Source organism: Tamandua tetradactyla, chromosome 1, assembly GCF_023851605.1.
Source record: "Tamandua tetradactyla isolate mTamTet1 chromosome 1, mTamTet1.pri, whole genome shotgun sequence".
NCBI lineage: Eukaryota > Metazoa > Chordata > Mammalia > Pilosa > Myrmecophagidae > Tamandua > Tamandua tetradactyla.
This window is the reverse complement of record NC_135327.1, coordinates 21595067-21614921: the sequence shown is the minus strand read 5'-3', so window position 1 is coordinate 21614921 and position 19855 is coordinate 21595067. Positions and strand designations below refer to the sequence as shown.

Below are 19855 nucleotides of genomic sequence, written 5' to 3'. Positions count from 1 at the left end.
TAATATCTTTCTTTATCTCTTGTAATCTTTTATGACTTATAGACTATTTTATCTGACAATAATCTAGCCTCTCCAGCTCTCTGCTTACATGGATTATTTTCTTCCACCCTTATAACTTTCAACCTCTTTCTGTCTTGTACCTGAAGTGGGTTTCTACAAGAAGTACTTTAATCCATTCAACATGCTGTATAGCACATATCTCTATACTAACACCTTATATACTTTATATTTTACTTATTTATTTTGTTCGTTCTATTTATTGTCTTCCCCCTCACCGCATAAAGGCAGGGACGGACATGTGCCTGTATTGTTCGGCTTTGTGTCCACAGAGCCTAAGACAAGACCTTGCTTATAGGGGAACCCTCAATAAATATATTAGGAGTGAATAAAGGGTTGAATATTGGATAAATGCATGCATGAATAAATAAATTCTGCATTTTTTTTTATTTGTGGGAATGGGGTAGCCTGGGAATGAGGAGGCGCCCTGGGACCGGGCCTAGGGTCCTCAGGTGTCTCTCGGGATGGATGCTCAGCGCAGTGGTCCAGCATTCTTTACCGATCATTAGCACGTTGCTTAGCAACGCCCCGCCCCGCCCTCGGTCACCGCTAGAGGGCGAGCGGGAGGTGGGGGGGGCACAGGAGCGCGCGCGCGCGTGTGCGTACAAGCGTGCACGGTCCGGCCGGCGTGTGGGCACGTCACTTCCTGTTGCTTTAGGGGAACGTGGCTTTCTCGGCAACGGTCAGCTCCCTGTCGTTCTCTGCTGCAGAGCCCGGAACTGGAGTCGGACCCTGAGCGCTGCCTCGCCATGGACCCGGCCCTCAGCGACCCGCAGAACGCCAGCGCCGAGGCAGCCACCCAGACCAACGGCACAACGCGGCCGCCCTCCACTCCCGAGGGTATCGCGCTGGCCTACGGTAGTCTCCTCCTCATGGCGCTGCTACCCATCTTCTTCGGTGCCCTCCGCTCCGTGCGCTGCGCCCGTGGCAAGGTAGGGTCAGCGACAAAACTGGACGCCTTCCGCCTCTCACCCCGGGGTTGACACCGGCATATACCCTTCCTTCCCCGTGGACACCGACCCTTCCCAGCGTTGGCCACCACCGCCCCCCGCTCGGGCCCCCATCCCGGAACTGACCTCTGATCCCCAGAAACTGGACACGGACCCCCCACTTTCCCCAAATTGGGATTAACTTCTGCCCCAACACCCCCGCACACACACACACACCCCTGCATGCATCACTCACGCAGCCGGGAACACCGTCAGCTGACCCTCGCACGGAGAGTCGGGCACTGATTGTTCTAAGCCTGCTGGACCCAGCCAGCCCAGCTCCACCCTGACCCTGAATCAACCAGAGCTGTACCTGATGCAGGACCGATGGTTCCTCAGGAACCCTGTCTCCTCAGGAACCCTACCTCACCCCATCCCTGACATCCAGATCCACCCTTAGACCCTGAGTCCTGTCTAGCTAGAATCTGGCTGTTGTGTGCTGCCCCAGAACCCTCAGATCATGCTCTTGCCCCTGCCTCAGGAAAATTAACCTAGGAATATAGTCTAAGCTCAGATCCCAGCTTTTCACATCACCTTCTAGAACCAGTTCCACAGAGCCTGGCCCTTTTGTGCCTTTTGTTTTTAACCAAGCACAGACCCCCAGATTTTGCTGTTTCCCCTGAAACCACTACCCAGCCTTGGACCTGCCTCTTGCTCCAGCCTGAGTCCCGACCCTCTTCCTAATCCCTCATTCCCACCCTGCACCTGACTCTGCCTCAAAGTTGCCTTTCTCCCCATCCTTCCTAAGACAGTCCAAATTGGACCTAGCTGATGGGTCACTGAGCTGCTGTTGACCTCTCTTGTGAGGCTGGGCCAGACCTTATCCCTGGGCTTCCTTGTCACTTGTCCCTTGTACACCTAAGCCCCAGTGCATCCCACCCCCTGTTTCCCCCACTTCTTCCCTCTCTAGTCCATGTACCAATAATAGCTTCCCACTTCCTGGCACCTTCTCCCCTCCTCCACAACCTCCTGAGCTGATGCCCCACCCCTACCCAGAGCTTCAGACCCAAGCGGAAGCTGTCTTTGTGTGGCAGGCCCACAAAGCAACTGCCAGTTTTGAAACTGCTCAAGCCTGGGTTCTGAAAACATTACCTGGTTTGTGCAATGGCCACCTTTCTTCCCCAAAAGCAGAGAACCTGTTGCTGGCTTGTTCACTCAATGGTCAGACACAAACAGGCAGGGCTTAGGCCAAGAAACTCAGCGATAAACCCATCGCCTTTCTGTTGTACCTCTTCTAAGCAAGATTCATGTGGCCTTAAGCCTTCCTGCCATATCTGTCACTTGAGGCAAGAAGAAGTTCTAAAATAGACCAGGAGAAAGAGAATGAGGGGCAGAATAGCATTAGACTGGGTGGTTTGATCTGAGTGGCTCTCAGAACTGTGTGAGTAATTCTCCTTGGCACCTCTGTGCATGGATCAGTAATCTCTTCAGAAAACATCTTCCATGCAACAGAATTTCCTGAGCACCCACTACTGTCCAGGATAGAGGAAGGCTGTAAAGATGACTGTGTCAAAGCCCTGTTACCCAGGAATTTAGGAGTCTGGGTGATGGAGGAACCACTAGATCTTTGATGTCATACAAGTAGTACTATGGATTTTAGGGGGAAAGATTGAACATATCTGGAGCAAACAGAGTCACTTTGTGTTGGAGGTGGGTTTGGGCCTTTATATCAAGATGGAATTTCAGCCAGAAGAAGACTTCTAGGCAAAGGAAACCTGGTAAGCAGAGGTGTTGATGCAAGAAGGTTCAGGGTGGTTTAGGAAATAACAGAAGGTCAGCTGTGGCTGGAGCAGAGGGTGTGCATAGGAGAGAGTATTAGATCCACTGCAACCCCTAAGTACTTCCCAAGCATCTCCTGTCTTGGGAGATGGAAGGGTACACATGATGTTGCAGACAGGGCCTGACTCTAAATAGCCTTCCAATACCGAAGGCCCTGAGTGTTCACTTTAAAAGCTTTTTACTGGCCTTTGATCCTCACAGCAACTGAGCATGGTAAGCAGAGCCAGTTTCATTATCCCGGTTGTACAGAGAAAGAAACTGAGGGTCAAAGAAATAAGTTCCCAAGATCCCTCTGGCAATTAGAGGCAGAATGAAGTGTAACTAGTCCAAATCCGGGCCACTCTCTCTGATATCAGATACTTTAAAGACCATACTTGTTGCATTTGGGCTTAGGAAAAGGACAGGCCAAGCAACTCCCTTTTCTGCACTGAGACAAGTTTCCTTGGTCACTTGACAAGGAAAGAGAAAAGTTAGTGCAGGGACCCAGTAGTTTTGATTTACCATCAATGTTAGACCCCCAGAGCCAACTGAGAGAGGGCCTGTGGGAGCAGAATTCTCTCTGGTCCTTCTGAGAGAGGGCATATGAAGACAGAATACTCCCTGGAGGCAGGAGTCCTACATAGTTGGTGACCATAATAGGCAGGGATAATTGTGAAATCAAGAGGAAAAGAGCATCCAAGAGTGTATTGGAAAGAAGTGGCCTTGGGAGGAGCCATCTTAGCACAGTGCCCATCCCTTCCGAAATCCTCTCTCTCAGCATTCTAAAACTCTGCCCAGATAAACCAGGGAGAACAGAGGAAGCACTGTCTTGAGCACTCTTCCCAGAAGGGAGTAAATCCTGGCCCTAGCAGTAGCTGCACATCAGATTGATCCAAAGTCCCTTGGCCTGTAACTCAGAGGAACCCCTCAGCCAACAGGACTCTGCTCTATGCCGGGCCCTGAAGTGGGTACCAGAGGAACAGAGACAAGGAGACCATGCCCTGGCCTCACAGAGCTCACAGTCACCAAGGAGAAATGAACATGTAACCAGCCAACTAGAATGAATAGTGATAATCTTCCTAAAGGAGGCAGCCGTTGTCTTTGCCGGGATGAGTAGGACTTCAGCAAGCAGGATAGGAAAAGAGAGAGGTATGGGACCACAAGGTATACTCAGGGAGGCAGTCAGTAGTGTGACATGAGCCCAGTGCAGGGGCTTTGACATAGTGACAAGATGCTTAGGGAGCCTGTGGCCTTTCTGAGGAGCAGAATCCTAAAGGCAAAGCAGCTGCCATCTTGGTAGTTACAAAGTAAAACTACACACTTGTTTAAAAAAAAGAAAAAATGCAAATAATGCAGAAGTATAAAGGAAAAGCCTCCCCCCAGTACTACCTTTTAGAAGTAACCCGATGAACTGTTTGAATAACCTTCAGAACATGTGTAACCTATAAACATTCCATATGTCTGTATATATACAAATGTAATTTTACTTTGATAAAAATGGGATCATTCAGTACATATTTCTCTGCAACCTGATTCATTTTCCTTTAACAATGTGTCTTGGTCATTTTTCTATATCAGACATAAGGATCTGCCACATTCTTTTATGACAGACTTCAAAAGGTGCAAAAGGTTCACAGTGAAGTTCACAGTGAAAGTTTTCCTCCCATCTCAGTTACCCAGTTTCCCTCTAGAGGCAGCTCCTGTTACAAAGAGACTCTGTCTTTACAAATAAATAAGCATTTGCTCCCTCTTCCCCCCATTTTTTAATATAATTGTTGTATTTTTATATATATAGCATGCACTCTTTCATGCACCTTGCTTTTTTCACCTAAAGTATGTTGGAGGTCAAATCATGTCAGTACACATAGAGTGTTTGTCTTCTTTTATAACAGCTGTACAGTATCCCACCTGTATCCCACAGTTTGTTAGAGTAGCGATGTTCAGAGTATAGTCCCAGGAGTAACATTTGTCGTTTCACACTTGTCTGTGTATTGGTAGGATAAATTCCTTAAAATTGATTTACTGGATCAAAGACATTATTTAGATAGATTTTACAAGATTGCTCACCGTAGGAATTGTATCAGCTTACTCTCCACCCAGCAATGACCTTGGTTCTTTTTTAATGGCTGCATAATAGTCTATTCATTTTCCGGAGGTTTTAAAGCAGACATATGATACGATCAGGTCTAGGTTTTGGAAAGAGCACCCTGCGCGATAGGTAAACGGCAGGAGGGAGAACAGCAAAGATGCTGTGCAGTGATCTGGTAAAAACAGCAGTGGGAACTGAATGTAGAGGGGAGGAGAAGGTTCAGAAGATGTTTAGGAAGCAGAATCATGGGGAGTTAAGTCAGTGAATATGGTGGTGAAGGAAGGAGACCCTGGGGTCTCCAGCTGGGGCAACATAGTAACAGAATGGTTGGCAAATTCCAGATGATTTCTAGGGCATGACCTAAAAGCACTATTCCCAGAGCTCAAAATGAGCCCGTGGCTTAAAGCCCAGCATCTGTCTTCCCTTACTGCCTTTGCTTCCACTCAGATAACTGAACATACAGAGTGTCATTGTAAGCTAAATTTATTTCTGCTGTATGTGTCAGCTTTTTTCCCCTCTAATTGACGTTTTGTGTTTCAGAATCTATTGCATTTGCATAAGTGCGTTAGGTTAAAAAAAATCCAAATTGAATTGGTAGAGAATCCTAGCTCGTTTTGTATATCTAACAAAAATTTCCAGCTAGCAAAATATAGGTAATTTAGGGAGTAGGAGCCAAGAGTTTGGGCTCCGGAACCAGACTACCTCAGTTTGCATCCTGATTCTGCTACCTGCCTGCTGTGTAACTCTAAGCAACTTATTTCACCTCTCTGAGCCTTGGTTTCCTCATTTTTAAAAAGAAGCTATTAAAAGTGCATACTTGAGGGGTTTGTGAGGGTGAAATTACATAAAGCACCTCAAACAGTGTTTGGCACATAGAAAGCTCTCAGTATTGTTATTACTCTATCTCAGTCAGGTTTCAAAAGTCTCCCGCTCTGACTCAACATTGCAGCAGAGGTTATTTATAACAGGAATCCACAGAGGAGAGCTAATTCCTCTGTTCGGTGAGCATCTGTCCAACCTTGGTTTGTCATCAAATACTATTAAGCCTCTTCCCACCCAGGGTACTAGGCTGACTTGAAAGGAATACGTGGAAATGAGCTGAAACACTAGTTTGTAGGTGAAGCCAGAGAGACGTGCGTGTACTGTCACATCCCTGGGTCTCTGTGGCTCCCTCTGCTTGGTTCATGCTTCCCTTCCTTATACATAAAGCTAACTCCTCAGCTCAGTCGGTGTTTATCTGGCTCTCTTACTTTATACCAGACCCTGTGTTGGCCTTCGAGGCCTTGCTTGAATGCCATCTGCCCTTATTCTATGTGTTGTCTGGTTTGCTATCACATGATCCCCTTGTACCCATGAGTAATGCAGATAACATATACCTTGAGTGATCACTCATGGCACAGTGCTAAATCTCAAGGCAAAAATTATAGAATCCTTACAACCCTTTTTACAGCTGAGGAAATCAGAGCTCTGAGAGAGAATGACTTTCCCAAGGTCCCACAGCTGGGGAGAAGTAGAGCCAGGAGTCAGATACCCTCTCTTCACCATTTGGAGCTCACACATGTATCACATCAGTAGATGTCTATTTTGTCACGTGTCACCTGTAGTGTAATATTCTGTTTACATGGTCTTAGCCTTCCTGCCTGGGAACTTCTCGAGGTCAGGAGCTGTTGAATTCGTCTCTGTACCCACAGTGCTGCTGTGGGAAATGAACTGAATTTATGGTGGTGCCCACAGCGGGTGAGGAACCTGCCCAAATTCCACAGCACACTAGTGCCTAAAGCAGAAACCAAGGACTGGGAGAGGGGAGGAAAGGAAGGAAGCCCTGCCTCCCAGTGTCAGTATCGTGTGCGCACTCCACCCGCACCTCCCAACAGAGCTGCCAGAGAGTGACTCACAGAGCTGCCTCTGGTGGCTCCAGAAGAAAGGGTCTGCCTTCCAGCCGTGTGCCTGGGCTGCCTCCACCATACATGTGTTGGGGGGTGGTTCAGGGTCCCCCCATTTGCTGCTACCTGATAATCATAGCCCCTCGGACAGTGACAGCACTGCAGTGTGCCAGGCCCTTTCACGTCCCATTTCTCATTTAGTTTGAACCTCTTGGCCCTTTTAGAGATAAGTAGCTAGAGATTGTCATCGCATTTGACAGATAGTAAACTGAGGCTCAGAGAGTAAGTGACTTACCTCAGTCACCCAGCAAGCCATTAACAGAACAGTGAGTAACCTTGCATCATTTTGCATGTGGGTGAATTATGTCTGTAGAAGAAATTCCCGGAGGTGGAATTGCTTAGTTAAAGTCTGTGCATTTGTGACTTGAACGTTTGTTGCCAAATTGCTCTCCACAGGAAGACCAGTCATGCTCCTGACAGAAGTCAAGGAGAGGATTTCTTTTCCCACAGCCTCACCAACTTAGTAGCTTAGCAAAGTGTGGATTTTTGCCATCCTGATAGATAAAAAGTGAAATCTCAACGTACTTTAATTTGTTTCTCTTAGAAGTAAATCTGAAGATTTTTCCCTGTGATTAAGAGACGTTGCTGTTGTCCAGTAAACGGTCTTTTTGTGTCTTTGGGCATGTGCCCTATTTGACGTGTCCTGTTTGATGCGTCCTGCTGAATTGCCCTCCTAAAAGACTGGACTGGTTTGTGCGCAAGTCAGCGGTGTCTGTGCATCCCAGTTCCCCATACCTCCAACTCCTCATGACTGTTTCCTGGTCCTGCTGCCTTGTGCCCTTTCTCCTTTCCCTTGGCACCCTTCCACCCTGGGACAGCTGGGCCTCCCTAAGCCAAAATCCATCCTTCCTCAATAGCTTCCCCCTTGCAGGTTTTTCCGGTTGGTTTCTCAGAGCCAGCTGTGAGCCAAATATTAGTGAACCTCCTCAGCTAAAAGTATTGCACCTCCTAGGGATGCTGGCCCCTTACCTCTCAGAAAGGAGGTGGTGATATTGGGCTCTCAGGCATTACGATGAGCCTGTGGCTGCTGGGGAGAGAACTTCTCTCTGGCTTGAGCAGAAGTCTACTCTGGCATTGCTAGGATTTTTGGTAGCTGTGTTATAAAATAGAATTAGAAACATAAAATGCAGTGAGAATTGAAGTTGGTAAGTAGGCTTGTCCCCAGGGGAAATCTGGAAGGGCTTCATGGCAGTGACATTTGAACTGAGTCCTTGGCAAATGAGAATTTTGCATACCAGAAAGAGGACATTGATCTTGAAAGCTTTTAACTGTGTGTTTTTAAATATGGATTTGAACCAGAATCATACTACCCTTGATGAACTTTCATTAGAAATCTTTTGGCATGTCCTTCCTGAACAAAGCACAGAAAGAATTGTAACAAGTAATAATGTATCAGTGACTGAGAGAGTTTAGATAGAGTGCAGACACTACTCTGGAGACTACTCTTAGGCCAGCTTCAGCTAGATATTGCTACAGTCATGGTTTGCCAAACCCCAACCCAAACCATTCCTGCCAACCCTAAAAAACACCTAGGGCTTTATCTGAGATTATGCAAATGTTCCGTGGGGTACTTTCCAGAAGAAACCTCCAGGTAGTTCCTAGGCCAGTTAGGTCCTGAATTGTAGGGGGGCCAGCCTCTCCAGAACATCAACTAGTTCCATCCCCGTAGCCCATATAATCAACAGCCCTTTCTGACATGAAAAGGTTAGAATGGGCATAGCCCAAATACCCCTAAAGATTGGGGAAAAGATCAAAGGAGGAGGTAGAGTTATAACAGAGAAGATAGGATACGAGTATGACTGCTAAATTGTTATATTGATATTTCTTTTAATCTCCAGTGTCTTGGAGCAGCTAGAAGGAAGAACCTAAAATTGTGAATTATAACCTGTATCAAACTCTGAAATCTGCAAACTAATTGTTGCAGTGACCTTTGAAATTTATTGCTTTTTTGTGTGTATATATATATATATATATATTATTTTTCACAATTAAAAAAAAAGCCAAACACAAGCAATAAAAACAACAGAAAATATTCTGAAAAAAAAAGAAAAATCCCACGAAGCTGATTTTATTCCTATGTTGTACTGTTAAAAAATTCCCATTTTTTTCCAGTTTTCTAATACTGAAACTGTTTTTATTGCATTCAGCTTTTTTTCATGTAAATATTTGTCTTCTTCTGTCAGCTCTTTACCCACATCATATTCTTGCCAACTGTAGCGTCTGCCATTGTAAGTTTAATTGTGGCTTTTATTTTTACCATATTCAACTTCCCAGTCAAATTTCACTTACGGTTTGTCAAGAGTTACTTCTCCTGTTAACTGGTAATCTTCCCTGTGCAGTTTCAGCCTAGTTAGGTTTTGTTTGTTGGTTTATTTCCATTCATTAAAGTCATTACCTAATAGACTAATGATATTTACCTCTTAGCTAATCCATAAGAAAATTGGAAATAATTCTGCTCTTGAGGGCTAGGGCTACTCTATTGTCATCAGTTTCCAGTTTTTTCTTTCACTTAGGTAATATAGCTGCCTCTGCAATAGCTCTTCTGTTTAAAAACACACAGTCAAAAGCTTTCAAGATCAGTGTCCTCTTTCTGATATGCAAAATTCTCATTTGTCAAGGACTCAGCTCACATATCACTGCCATGAAGCCCTTCCAGATTTCCCCTGGGGACAGGTGCACTGGGTCCTCCCAGGGCCATTCCGGTTGGGGTCCAGATCCCCTCAGTTGCAGAGTGGCGAAAGTGAAGCATCTTGCTCCAGGATGAACTGGGCACAAGGCAAAATCCAGGGGCAGAAAGATATGTCGGAACCTCTAAGGCATCTAATGGAACCGAGGTGGAGAGTGGGGAAGAGAGGAAGGTGCCACAGGGCACCAAACTTCCCCCAGTATCCAGCTGATGGGAGTCAGATGCTCTCCCCTGCTCATTCAGCACCTTTCTTCTCTCTAGAATGCCTCGGACATGCCCGAAACCATCACCAGCCGGGACGCCGCCCGGTTCCCCATCATTGCCAGCTGCACCCTCTTGGGACTCTACCTCTTTTTCAAAGTAAGTCCTTTGCCACTCATTGTGTCATTTGGTTTCAGTAAATTTATTTTGTTTTACTTTTCTCAGTACAGGAGCCATGCATGTGCATTTATAGAAAATAAAGAGCAGGGGAAAAAATCATCATCATAAACCCCTGGATCCATACCCAGAAGCAATCATTGTTAATATTTGGGAGTCTTTCCCACCAGGATTTATTTTTTTTGTTCCCTGCAGCTTTTTGTTTTGGTTTTGTGGTACCAGTTTTGATTTCATTGTACTGTTTATGCTGGGGTATATCTTGTGTCTGGATATACTAATTGCTTTTTTTTTTTTTTAATTTATTGAGGCTTATTTTCCCAATAAAAGTTATGCAGGCTCAGTGTTGAAAACCTGCAAAACACAGAAAAGTAAAAAGGGAAAAACAGCAGTCATCCAAAACCCCACTACCAGAGACAATCACACTTTCCTTTGAAGGTGTGTCCTTCCACTGTTTTTCCCGTGCATGGTTTCACCACAGCTGTGACCACGTGGGGTATTCAGTTTTGTAGCTGCTCTTTTCACGTCACATGAATAACATCATAAGTGTTCTCTCATTTGCTGCAGACTCTCCTTAAACATTTTTTGAAAAATATAACTTGTACTATTTTCTGGTGATAAACATACATGAGATAATCACTATTAACACTTTGGCATCTCTGTCCTTTTCAGGCTTCTAAACATATTTTTGACATAATTATAATCAAAACTGTAGTGTTGTATCTTTTTTTTTTTTAACCTTGTCATTAAAAATTCTTCAAGGATTACTTTTTTTTTTTTGCCGCTGTGTCAGGCATTGCTACTTTATTACAAGACATAAGTACTCAATTAGACAATGTCATGTTGTATTAGATCTTGATACTGTTTTCTTCAGTATTTCTTTTAGATCCCTTTAGCCAGCCTACATTCTCATTCACATTGGGAGGACAAAAATGGACCTTTGCCATTCTACCACATGAATACTTTCACAGTCCCACTATTTGACATGAACTGGTGGCACAAAACCTAGAAGCATGTGTTCTAGTTTGCTAGCTCTGGAATGCAATATACCAGAAATGGAATATTTTTTCCATTTCCCTTTAAGAAGGGGAATTTAATAAGTTGAAAGTTAACAGTTTTTAGGCTGTGTAAATGTCCCAATTAAAGCAGGTCTATAGAAAAGTCCAATCTAAGGCATCTAGGGAAAGATACCTTGATTCAAGAAGGCTGATGAACTTCAGGGTTTCTCTTTCATCTGGAAAGGCACATGGTGAACATGGTATCATCTGCTAGCTTCCTCTCAAACTCCCTGGGAGGAATTTTCCTTCTTCATCTCAAAAGTCACTGGCTGGTGGACTCTCTGCTTCATGGTTCTGTGGCATTCTCTACTCTCTCAGAATCTCATGGCTTTCTCTTTTGTTCTCCAGATTTTTCTGGTCTCCCTTCCTGGAAGCCCAGAGCATCAATTTCTGGTTTCTTTGCACACAGAGGTACAGTTCTTAGCTTATTTCTTTCCTGTCTCATTTCATTATAAGCTGTGGGGAGAAACCAGGCTGTACTTTTCACATTTAGTTTAGAGATTTCTTCTACTAAATATCCAAGTTCATGGCTTTTTAAAATCTGCCTTCTAGCCAAAGCCCCTAGTCAATTTTGCCAGATTGTCTGCTATTTTAAAACAAGGATCACCTGACTTCCAGTTTGCAATAACATGTGCCTCATTCCCGTCTAAGACCTTATCAACAGTATCTTTGGAGTCTACATTTCTAACAACGGTCTCTTCAAAGCATTCTAGGCCTTCTCTATCGAGCATCTCACAGCTCCTCCAAAATCTTCACCTTATCCATTGAAAAAGCTATTCCAACATGTTTGGTATTTGCAAGCTGCAGCAGTACCCCACTCCTCTGACACCAAAATCTATTCAAGTTTGCTAGTTGCTGGAATGCAATATACCAGAAAAGGAGGGACTTTAAAAATGAGAAATTGAATAAGTTGCACATTAACAGTTTTAGGCTTTTGAAATGTCCAGATTAAAGCAAGTCTATAGAAATACCCAATCTAAGCCATCCAGGGTAAGATACCTTGATTCAAGAAGACTAATGAAGTTCAGGGTTTCTCTCTCATCTGGAAGGGCACATGGTGAACATGGCAGAATCTGCTAGCTTCCTTTCCATCTCCCTGGGAGGTGTTTTCCTTCTTCATCACCAAAAGTCACTGACTGGTGGACTCTCTGCTTTGTGGTTCTGTGGTGTTCTCTGTTCTCTCAGAATCTCGTGGCTTTCTCTTTTGCTGTTCTCTAGCTTTTTCCAAAATACTTCTTCTTTTAAAGGATTCCATAAAACCAACCAAGTTCCACCTGGAATGGATGGCAACACATCTCCACTTAATCAAGTTTAATACCCACAAGGATTAATCTTTTTTTTTTTTTTTTTTTTTTTTTTTACATGGGCAGGCACCAGGGATCGAACCCAGGTCCTCGGGCATGGCAGGCAAGCACTCTTACCTGCTGAGCCACCGTGGCCCGCCCTTAAGAATTAATTTTTACTTTATATTTTAAAAATACATACACATGGTTAAAAGGTACTAATGAACCATAATCCTCTCCCAGTACAGTCTCCTGTGAATCTTCCCATTATGCACATAGCTCCACATTTATGTTAAAATTTAAAAACAAATATAGATATCAAACATACATTTTGTACTGTGGAGATCTTTCTATATTAACACAGTCAGATCTGCCTAACTTTTGTTTGTTTGTTTTTGTTTTTATTTTTTATTAGAGAAGTTGTAGGCTTATAGAGAAAAAATGCCACCCTATTTTTAACACCTTGCATTGTGTGATACATTTGTTACAATTCATAGAACATTTTTATAATTTTCATATTAAATACAGCCCATTGCACTATTAAATACAGTCCATTGTTTTGTACCATCTTACGTGTTTTTAAATTTATTCCTTTATTAATTTAAAAATTAACGCACAAAAGCATTAACATATCATTCCATTCTACATATATAATCAGTAATTCTCAATATCATCACATAGTTGCATATTCATCATTTCTTAAAACATTTGCATCATAGGCCTAAGAGTCACCCCTAAGAGAGCCTCTTTTGTTGCTCAGATGTGGCCTCTCTCTCCAGCCAACACAACAAGCAATCTCACCATCCTCCCCCTGTCTACATGGGACATGACTTCCAGGGGTGTGGACCTTCCTGGCAACATGGGACAGAAATCTTAGAATGAGCTGGGACTCAGCATCAAGGGTTGAGAAAACCTTCTTGACCAAAAGGGGAAAGAGTGAAATGAGACAAAGTGTCAATGGCTGAGAGATTTCCAATTCAGAAAAAGAAATAAAAAGACAACAGAAAAAGAAGTAAAACAATAACAGAGAAAAAAAAAGATTATACATACCATATCCCTTACCCCTCACTTTCATTTATCACTAGCATTTCAAACTAAATTTATTTTTAACATTTGTTCCCCCTATTATTTATTTTTATTCCATATGTTCTACTTGTCTGTTGACAAGGTAGATAAAAAGCATCAGACACAAGGTTTTCACAATCACACAGTCACATTGTGAAAGCTATATCATTATACAATCATCATCAAGAAACATGGCTAATGGAACACAGCTCTACATTTTCAGGCAGTTCCCTCCAGCCTCTCCATTACATCTTGAATAACAAGGTGATGTATAGATAATGTGTAAGAATAATCTCCAGGATAACCTCTCGACTCTGTTTGGAATCTCTCAGCCATTAACACTTTGTCTCATTTTACTCTTCCGCCTTTTGGTCCAGAAGGTTTTCTCAATCCCTTGATGCTGAGTCCCAGCTCATTCTAGGATTTCTAGGATTTCTGTCCCACGTTGCCAGGAAGGTCCACACCCCTGGGAGTCATGTCCCACGTGGACTGGGGGAGGGTGGAGAGTTTGCTTGTTGTGTTGAGATCGGCCTAACTTTTTAACAGCTGCTCATGATCCTGTTTTGTACTGCCAAGGGACACTGAGGTGTGTCCAATGTTGGGGTGTCACAGCAGAGCTGCTGTGAACATCTTCATGCGAATATCTTAGCATGCTTTCAGGTATACAGGCAGTGAGCTCACCAGGTTAAGTAGTGTCTCCATTTGTCTTTTAGATAGATAGTTCCAAGTGGTCCTACAAAAAGATTGTACCAATTTATATTCCCACTAACAGCTGTGAGCACACTGGTTTCCCTGTACTCTCACCTGCATTCAGTAGCATCAAAATTTTTAATTTCTACCAGTCTGTAAGTGAGTGAAAAGTGTGATTTACAATGCCTGTTTCCTGTTCCAGCACTCCTTCACTGTTGTTGGATTAGAAATACTCTAATGGTTCAGAATTTTCCCACGGTTACATCACAGTTTACTTACAGCATCCTCTCACATGAAACTGCAAGTGTCATTCATATTTTTACTCTTATAAGTAAGAGTAACTCAAATAACATCAACTATTCACCGTTTTCTTCCTGGACCTCAGGTGCAAGTTGGACTTACCAGATGTCGTGGTTCATAGCATACCACCCTTATTCCAAGCCAGGTGCCCCCTCTTTATTTTTTCCTCCCCCTTCACCCCTAATCCCCATCTCCATTTCCCACCTCATTTCCCTCTTTGCCAGAGGTACCTGCTCTAATGTATTTGGTTTATGTCCTTAGATTAGATGTTTGTGTCTCCTTGTAAAATATATCGTGTTAGCATATCTGTGTGTATGAGTGAGAATCTAGTTTCCATAAAGAGAACAGTGCTGTACATCTCCCACTGTTTCCTTTTCCCGTCCCGTACACTTTTGAGGTTGCTCTGTTGTTCCATATCCATCTTGTCTACTCCCACTGACTTGGCTTTTGGGAGCTATTTCTCAAATATCTAGTGCCAGGCAAACACACCCAGTCCCTTGCCTTAAGACCTTCTAACATTTTTAGAGTTTAGGATTTTTTCCTGGGGCTAGATTCCCCAAAAATGAATTTCTGACAGTAGAAGGTATGAGCATTTTTATTTAAGGCACTGGGTGCCTGTTGCCCAGCCTGTCATCCTATCCAGGCAGGTAAACCCCAGCTTTTTTGTGCAGCAAAGTCCGAGGCCCCAGCCTGCCTTGTGCCAAAGGGCAGGGCGTTCCTCTTCTCTGTGCCTCTGGCATGTCCATGTTGACTTCTGAAAGGCAGCTGCCTGGGCAGTGCCAGTGCTGGGCTCCTCCCAAACTGCAAACTGACAGCTGGTTGGTTGGTTGTTTTGTTTAACAGAAAAAAAGGCTCACCCCAGGGCCTCTTTTACCCAGCCCCCTTTCCTCCTCCTAGTTGGGGTACTAAATCGTAACATTTCTCAAAAGATCATTAAATTTCCTTGATCCCACCTCATTTAGAACTGATGGCTTTGAGGCAGCTTATAAAAATTAAATCCAGGAAGGGGAGTTTGTTTGTTAAATAAAAATTTTAATCGAACAGCATAAGAAAAATAAAGGAAGTATTTGGTGTGAAGAAGAAAATTAAAATAGGATTAAGAAAAATGAAGTCTTGGGTGAGACCCATACCCAAACCCCACATTCTGAAGGCTTGTACTTTTGCCAGAAGTGGGCCATAGATATGACTCTGACTTTCTAGCAGCCAAAGCAAAAAGGAAAATGAGACTTCATGTACAAGGCACATCATCCATATAGTCAAAACCAACGAGAAGCTCAGAAGTGTGGCCAGAGAGAAATGTTTCTCAACTGCCCACATAGAGAGAATACCACGTCTTCACAAATGAAACATAATCCATATGCCCCAGATGTGTTCACGGTCTTTTTTTTTTTCATTCACATTTTATGCCACTGATTTGTTCATTCAGTTATTCTATAAATGTTTGAGTGCTTGCTAGGCACCAGGCCTTATGCTGAGTGCTGGCGACACCATGGTGAGAGGTATAGATGGCCTGTCCCTGCCCTCAGTGAACATTTTATTATGTATGGAGACAGACATAATAGAATAACCGCACAGATAATGTAACATTACACTGTTAAGAAGTGCTATAAAAGCAAGGTCCAATAAAGCCCCATAGAACCACCAGCCAAGGATGAACCCCTGCTCCTGCCAAGCCCCCCATCTCAGCCGCACCTCCATCCACCTCACGCTCAGCCAGGAGCCCCGTGAATCATCCTTCCTGTTGTTCCTTTCAGCCCTCATATCCGGCTGTGCACATCCTGCCACTCCAGTTGCAGACTAGATCAGGTACCCACTGCTCACTGCTTGCCCGTACCCCCCAGCCCAGGGCTCCATCCTTCTCTGCTAGGCCACGCAGTGCTCTTCACACTAAGTCTCTGCTTGCCCTGCCCTGGAGTCTTTCTTCCACACAGCAGCAGAGGTTCCTCTTGGGCCATCAGGTCATGTCACAACCTACCCTCAACCCTCTAGTAGCGGCCTATCTCAGAAGAAATCAAAAGCCCTTTTCATGGCCTTCAGGCACTCTCCCCTGGCTCACTCTGTTCCACACCCACAGAACCTCACTCTTCCCTGCCCACCCCAGCACTTTTTGCACTCACCTTTGCCTCTGTCTCAAATGCACTTCCCCCGCATATTCACATGCCTGTGTGTTTCGTTTAAGAATTCTGCTCCAGTGTCCTCTTAGCAGGAGGCTTTCCCTGGCCATACATCAAAAATAGCAGCATTCCCCCCTTCACTCCCTTGCCCTGCTTTACTTTCCTGCTTTCCGTCACCACTTGATGGTATACTGCATACTTGTTCCTTTTGAGACCCTGTCGCCCTCACTGGCATGTGAGCCCTGGGGGACAGGAGCTGTGTCTGATCGTTCCTTGCCATGTTCGGTGTTAGCATGGTACCCAGCAAATAGTAAGCACTCAGTAAACACATACCGGATAATGAGGGAGGTTGGGCCAAGAAAAGCTGCTCAGAGCTGAGCGCTGAGAAAGGATGACTAGGGGTGGCGTAGGTGAGGGAGGGAGAGAGAAGAGCATCCCAGGCAGCAGAAGAGCATATGCACAAACAGAGCCCTTCAGAAAGGCCCGTGTGGCTGCAGCCTGGACAGTAAGAGCGCATGGGGGGTGAGCCATGACGGAGGGGTCAGCAGAGATCAACGCGAGGGCCCAAGAAGCCAAGGTGAGGGTGTGAGCCTTCAGCTTATGGGCGCAGAGGGGAGCTGTTCAGAGGCTGTAGGCAGGGGAGTGATGTGAGCAGTCGGGCATTTAAACAGATCCCATAATAGCCCTACTTCAGAGTAGCCGGTGTCCCCATGCCCTACAGGACAGCACTTTATTCCCTCCCAGTTAGAGAGCATCACGATCACAAATTCAGTAGATGATGTGACAACACACGGTGATAGAGCAGAACCTTCCCAAAGCCTGGAATTAACCATATGTGGCACCCTGCTTGGGAGCATTGTGAAAGGGGACATTTCTCAGTCTCACCTAGCAGTAGTTGAAGACAAAGAAGTAGCTGTCGGGGTCTGCAGTGATGACTTCATGGGGGGAGTCACCCAGGAGGCACGACGTGGAGAAGGTAGTGGGACGCAGAGAGCCATAGCCAGCAGGCCAGGCTTTGGTGGCCACTTGGGAGGGGGCTCAGTGGATTTTTGAGCCGGGAGAAAGAACCTGGGAAGAGTGAGTTCTGAGGTTCAGACAGTTCTCCTGGGCTGTGTCCTGAGACTCACCTCTATCCCAGGATCCCAGGTAGGCCCAGACATAATTTTGCCTTTCTCCAGCTGTGGAGCCACCAAGTGTAACCCTACACTCTCCTTTGGGAGATGCATCTGGGGGCTTGAGGGTCCCCCTTTTTCCCCAGAAAATGTTTCTTTTAGCCATAGAAACTAGAAGGCCCTGGTACTCTCTGAGATTCTTCCTGACACCGTCCTCCAATTCCAGAGTCATTAAACCAAACTCTGGAAGAAAAGTGGGGACTCTCGTGTCCCCATAGCCATCGGCAACCCTGACTTCCTGTTTCTCTTTATATTTTTGCCTCAGATATTCTCCCAGGAGTACATCAACCTCTTGCTGTCCATGTATTTCTTCGTGCTGGGAATCCTGGCCCTGTCCCACACCATCAGGTCAGAAGGCATCTCTCTGCAGCATTTGAAGCGGCTTTCTCAGGAGCCAGTGCAGGATCTTGGCTGAGAGCATGACCTTTAGCGTCATGCAGAGCCAGGTTTGAATCCTGGCTGTAAAACCCGAGCACTCTGTGAGTGACAAAAACTGACCTCTCTGGACCACAGCTGCCTTCAGAGAATCATGAGAGTATCTGGTGGGAGATTTTAGTGACAGCAGTGTCCACGTTAGTTGTTAAGTGCTGAGATGAGTGGTATCAAGGCCACCTGCTGTGCACTGAACATGAGGCGAGGCTCTTTGTATGTGCTGTTTCCTCGCAGTGGGAGAGAAGTTATGAATGCAGGCTCCTGGAATTTGATTACCTGGCTTGGAATCCAGACTCTGCTACTTAATAGCCCTGTGACCTTGGGCAAGTTACTTAATCTCTCTGGCCTCAATTTCCTTACCTGAAAGTGAAGGAAAACAATACCTTTCTCCTAGGAACATGTAGAAAGCTGTAAGCCCGGTATCTGGCACCTCCTTTGTGTTCAGTAACTATTAGCTGCTGTTATTATTTTCTGTGTTAACCTGCTAGATAACCCATAAGCTTAGCTTTTGCCTTGAATCCTGTGGTTTAGTCAGGAAAAATGAAGCTCAGAGAGATGAAGATATTTGCTAGGATCACACAGCTCATGGGCAACTGAGCCAGGATTTGAACCCAGGTCTGTGTGGCCCCAGAACACATGCTCTTCCCACTTCCATGCAGCTCCAGATTGCCACATGCTCATCAAGAAACCAGTCAGTCTGATGGGGATGGACAGTCCAGGTCATTGGTCCCTGGGGAGTTGCTACTGACGTTTTGGCCAGGTCAGTTCTCCATTGTGCAGGACTGTCCAAGCAGCACAGGTCATTTGGTGTCCCCAACCCTGCTCACCCAGCAGTAGTTGTGCCTGCCTGCTCCCAGGTTGTGACTACAGAAGCATCTTGACTGTTTCCATATGTCCCCTGGAGGTAGTGCAGCCTGGGGCTGAGAAGCACCAATAGACTGCAAGGAGGCTGGCAGCCCAGAGCAGCTTTCCTGAGAAGGGAGAAATGTGACTGGAATGCAGCTTGAAAGGGTCGGAAAACCGGAAGAGGTGCAGAGTTGGGAAAGGCCAACGCTAGGTTGTGTGTGCATATCAAGGGCACAGTTGGGGTCTTTCCTGAGCAGCTGAAGAAGGTGCTAGAAAGAGCAGGGTCTGCTCACAGACAGCACTGAAAGCCAGAGTTTGGCCTCATTCCTCAGGGTGCACGGGCAGGATGGAAGGACCGAGTGCAGGCTCAGGAGGCAGCTAGCCCTGGCCCAAGACCTGGCTCTGCTAACTCTGTAATTTATGTAAGTTACCTAGACGCTCTGAGCATCAGTTTCTTCGTCTCCAAAATGGAGTTACTAAGAGTACCTCCTGGTAGGGATGTGGTAAGAGTCGAAAGAGCTGCTATGAGGTGTGTCACGAGCGCAGTGCCAGCACACAGTGAGTTGACTGTTGGCCCAGTGACACCAAGCTGGGACCTGAACTCTGCTCCTTTGACTGAGTTCACTGTTGACTTCAACTGCATCTCCCTCAGACCTACAAAATCTTGTTCTAACTACCTTGGAAGAATTCTCGGCCAGCCCCTACCTGTCCTGAGAAACAAAGACACCTGGGAAGATCATGGCAGACCCGGTCACTGCCCTCTGCAGGACAGGACTCTCTGTCATGGGGGACAGGGGTAGAGGGAATGGGCCGTCTCTTCCAGGCACTGGGCCGTCCTTTCTCCATGCTGACAAGGCTCCCCCCAACTCCAGCCCATCCCTCCATCCACCAGGGGCCTGAGACCCCCATTTCTCCCCACAGCTCACCCACCACTTCAGAGTGAGAGGATCTAGTTCATTTTGGAAGTCACTGCCGGGCCACCTACTGAGGGACTGATT

General features: G+C 45.4%; 1 protein-coding gene across 6 annotated transcripts in view; it reads left to right on the top strand.

Moving 5' to 3' along the window:
* Positions 1-678: 678 nt before the first annotated feature.
* The window catches only part of HM13 (histocompatibility minor 13), a 40648-nt gene continuing 21471 nt past the window's right edge, over positions 679-19855 (top strand). For 2 of the 6 annotated variants that reach the window (XR_013156154.1, XR_013156149.1), the window contains exons 1-3: positions 679-989; positions 9784-9882; positions 17845-17927. Coding sequence is in view for 3 of the 6 variants with exons in the window: in XM_077111933.1 (XP_076968048.1) it covers positions 807-989; positions 9784-9882; positions 17845-17927 (365 nt within the window). In the remaining 3 variants the exon portion in view is untranslated. The remainder of the gene's footprint in view (positions 990-9783; positions 9883-17844; positions 17928-19855) is intronic. The other 4 variants (XR_013156163.1, XM_077111933.1, XM_077111928.1 and 1 more) reach the window with 3 other exon arrangements.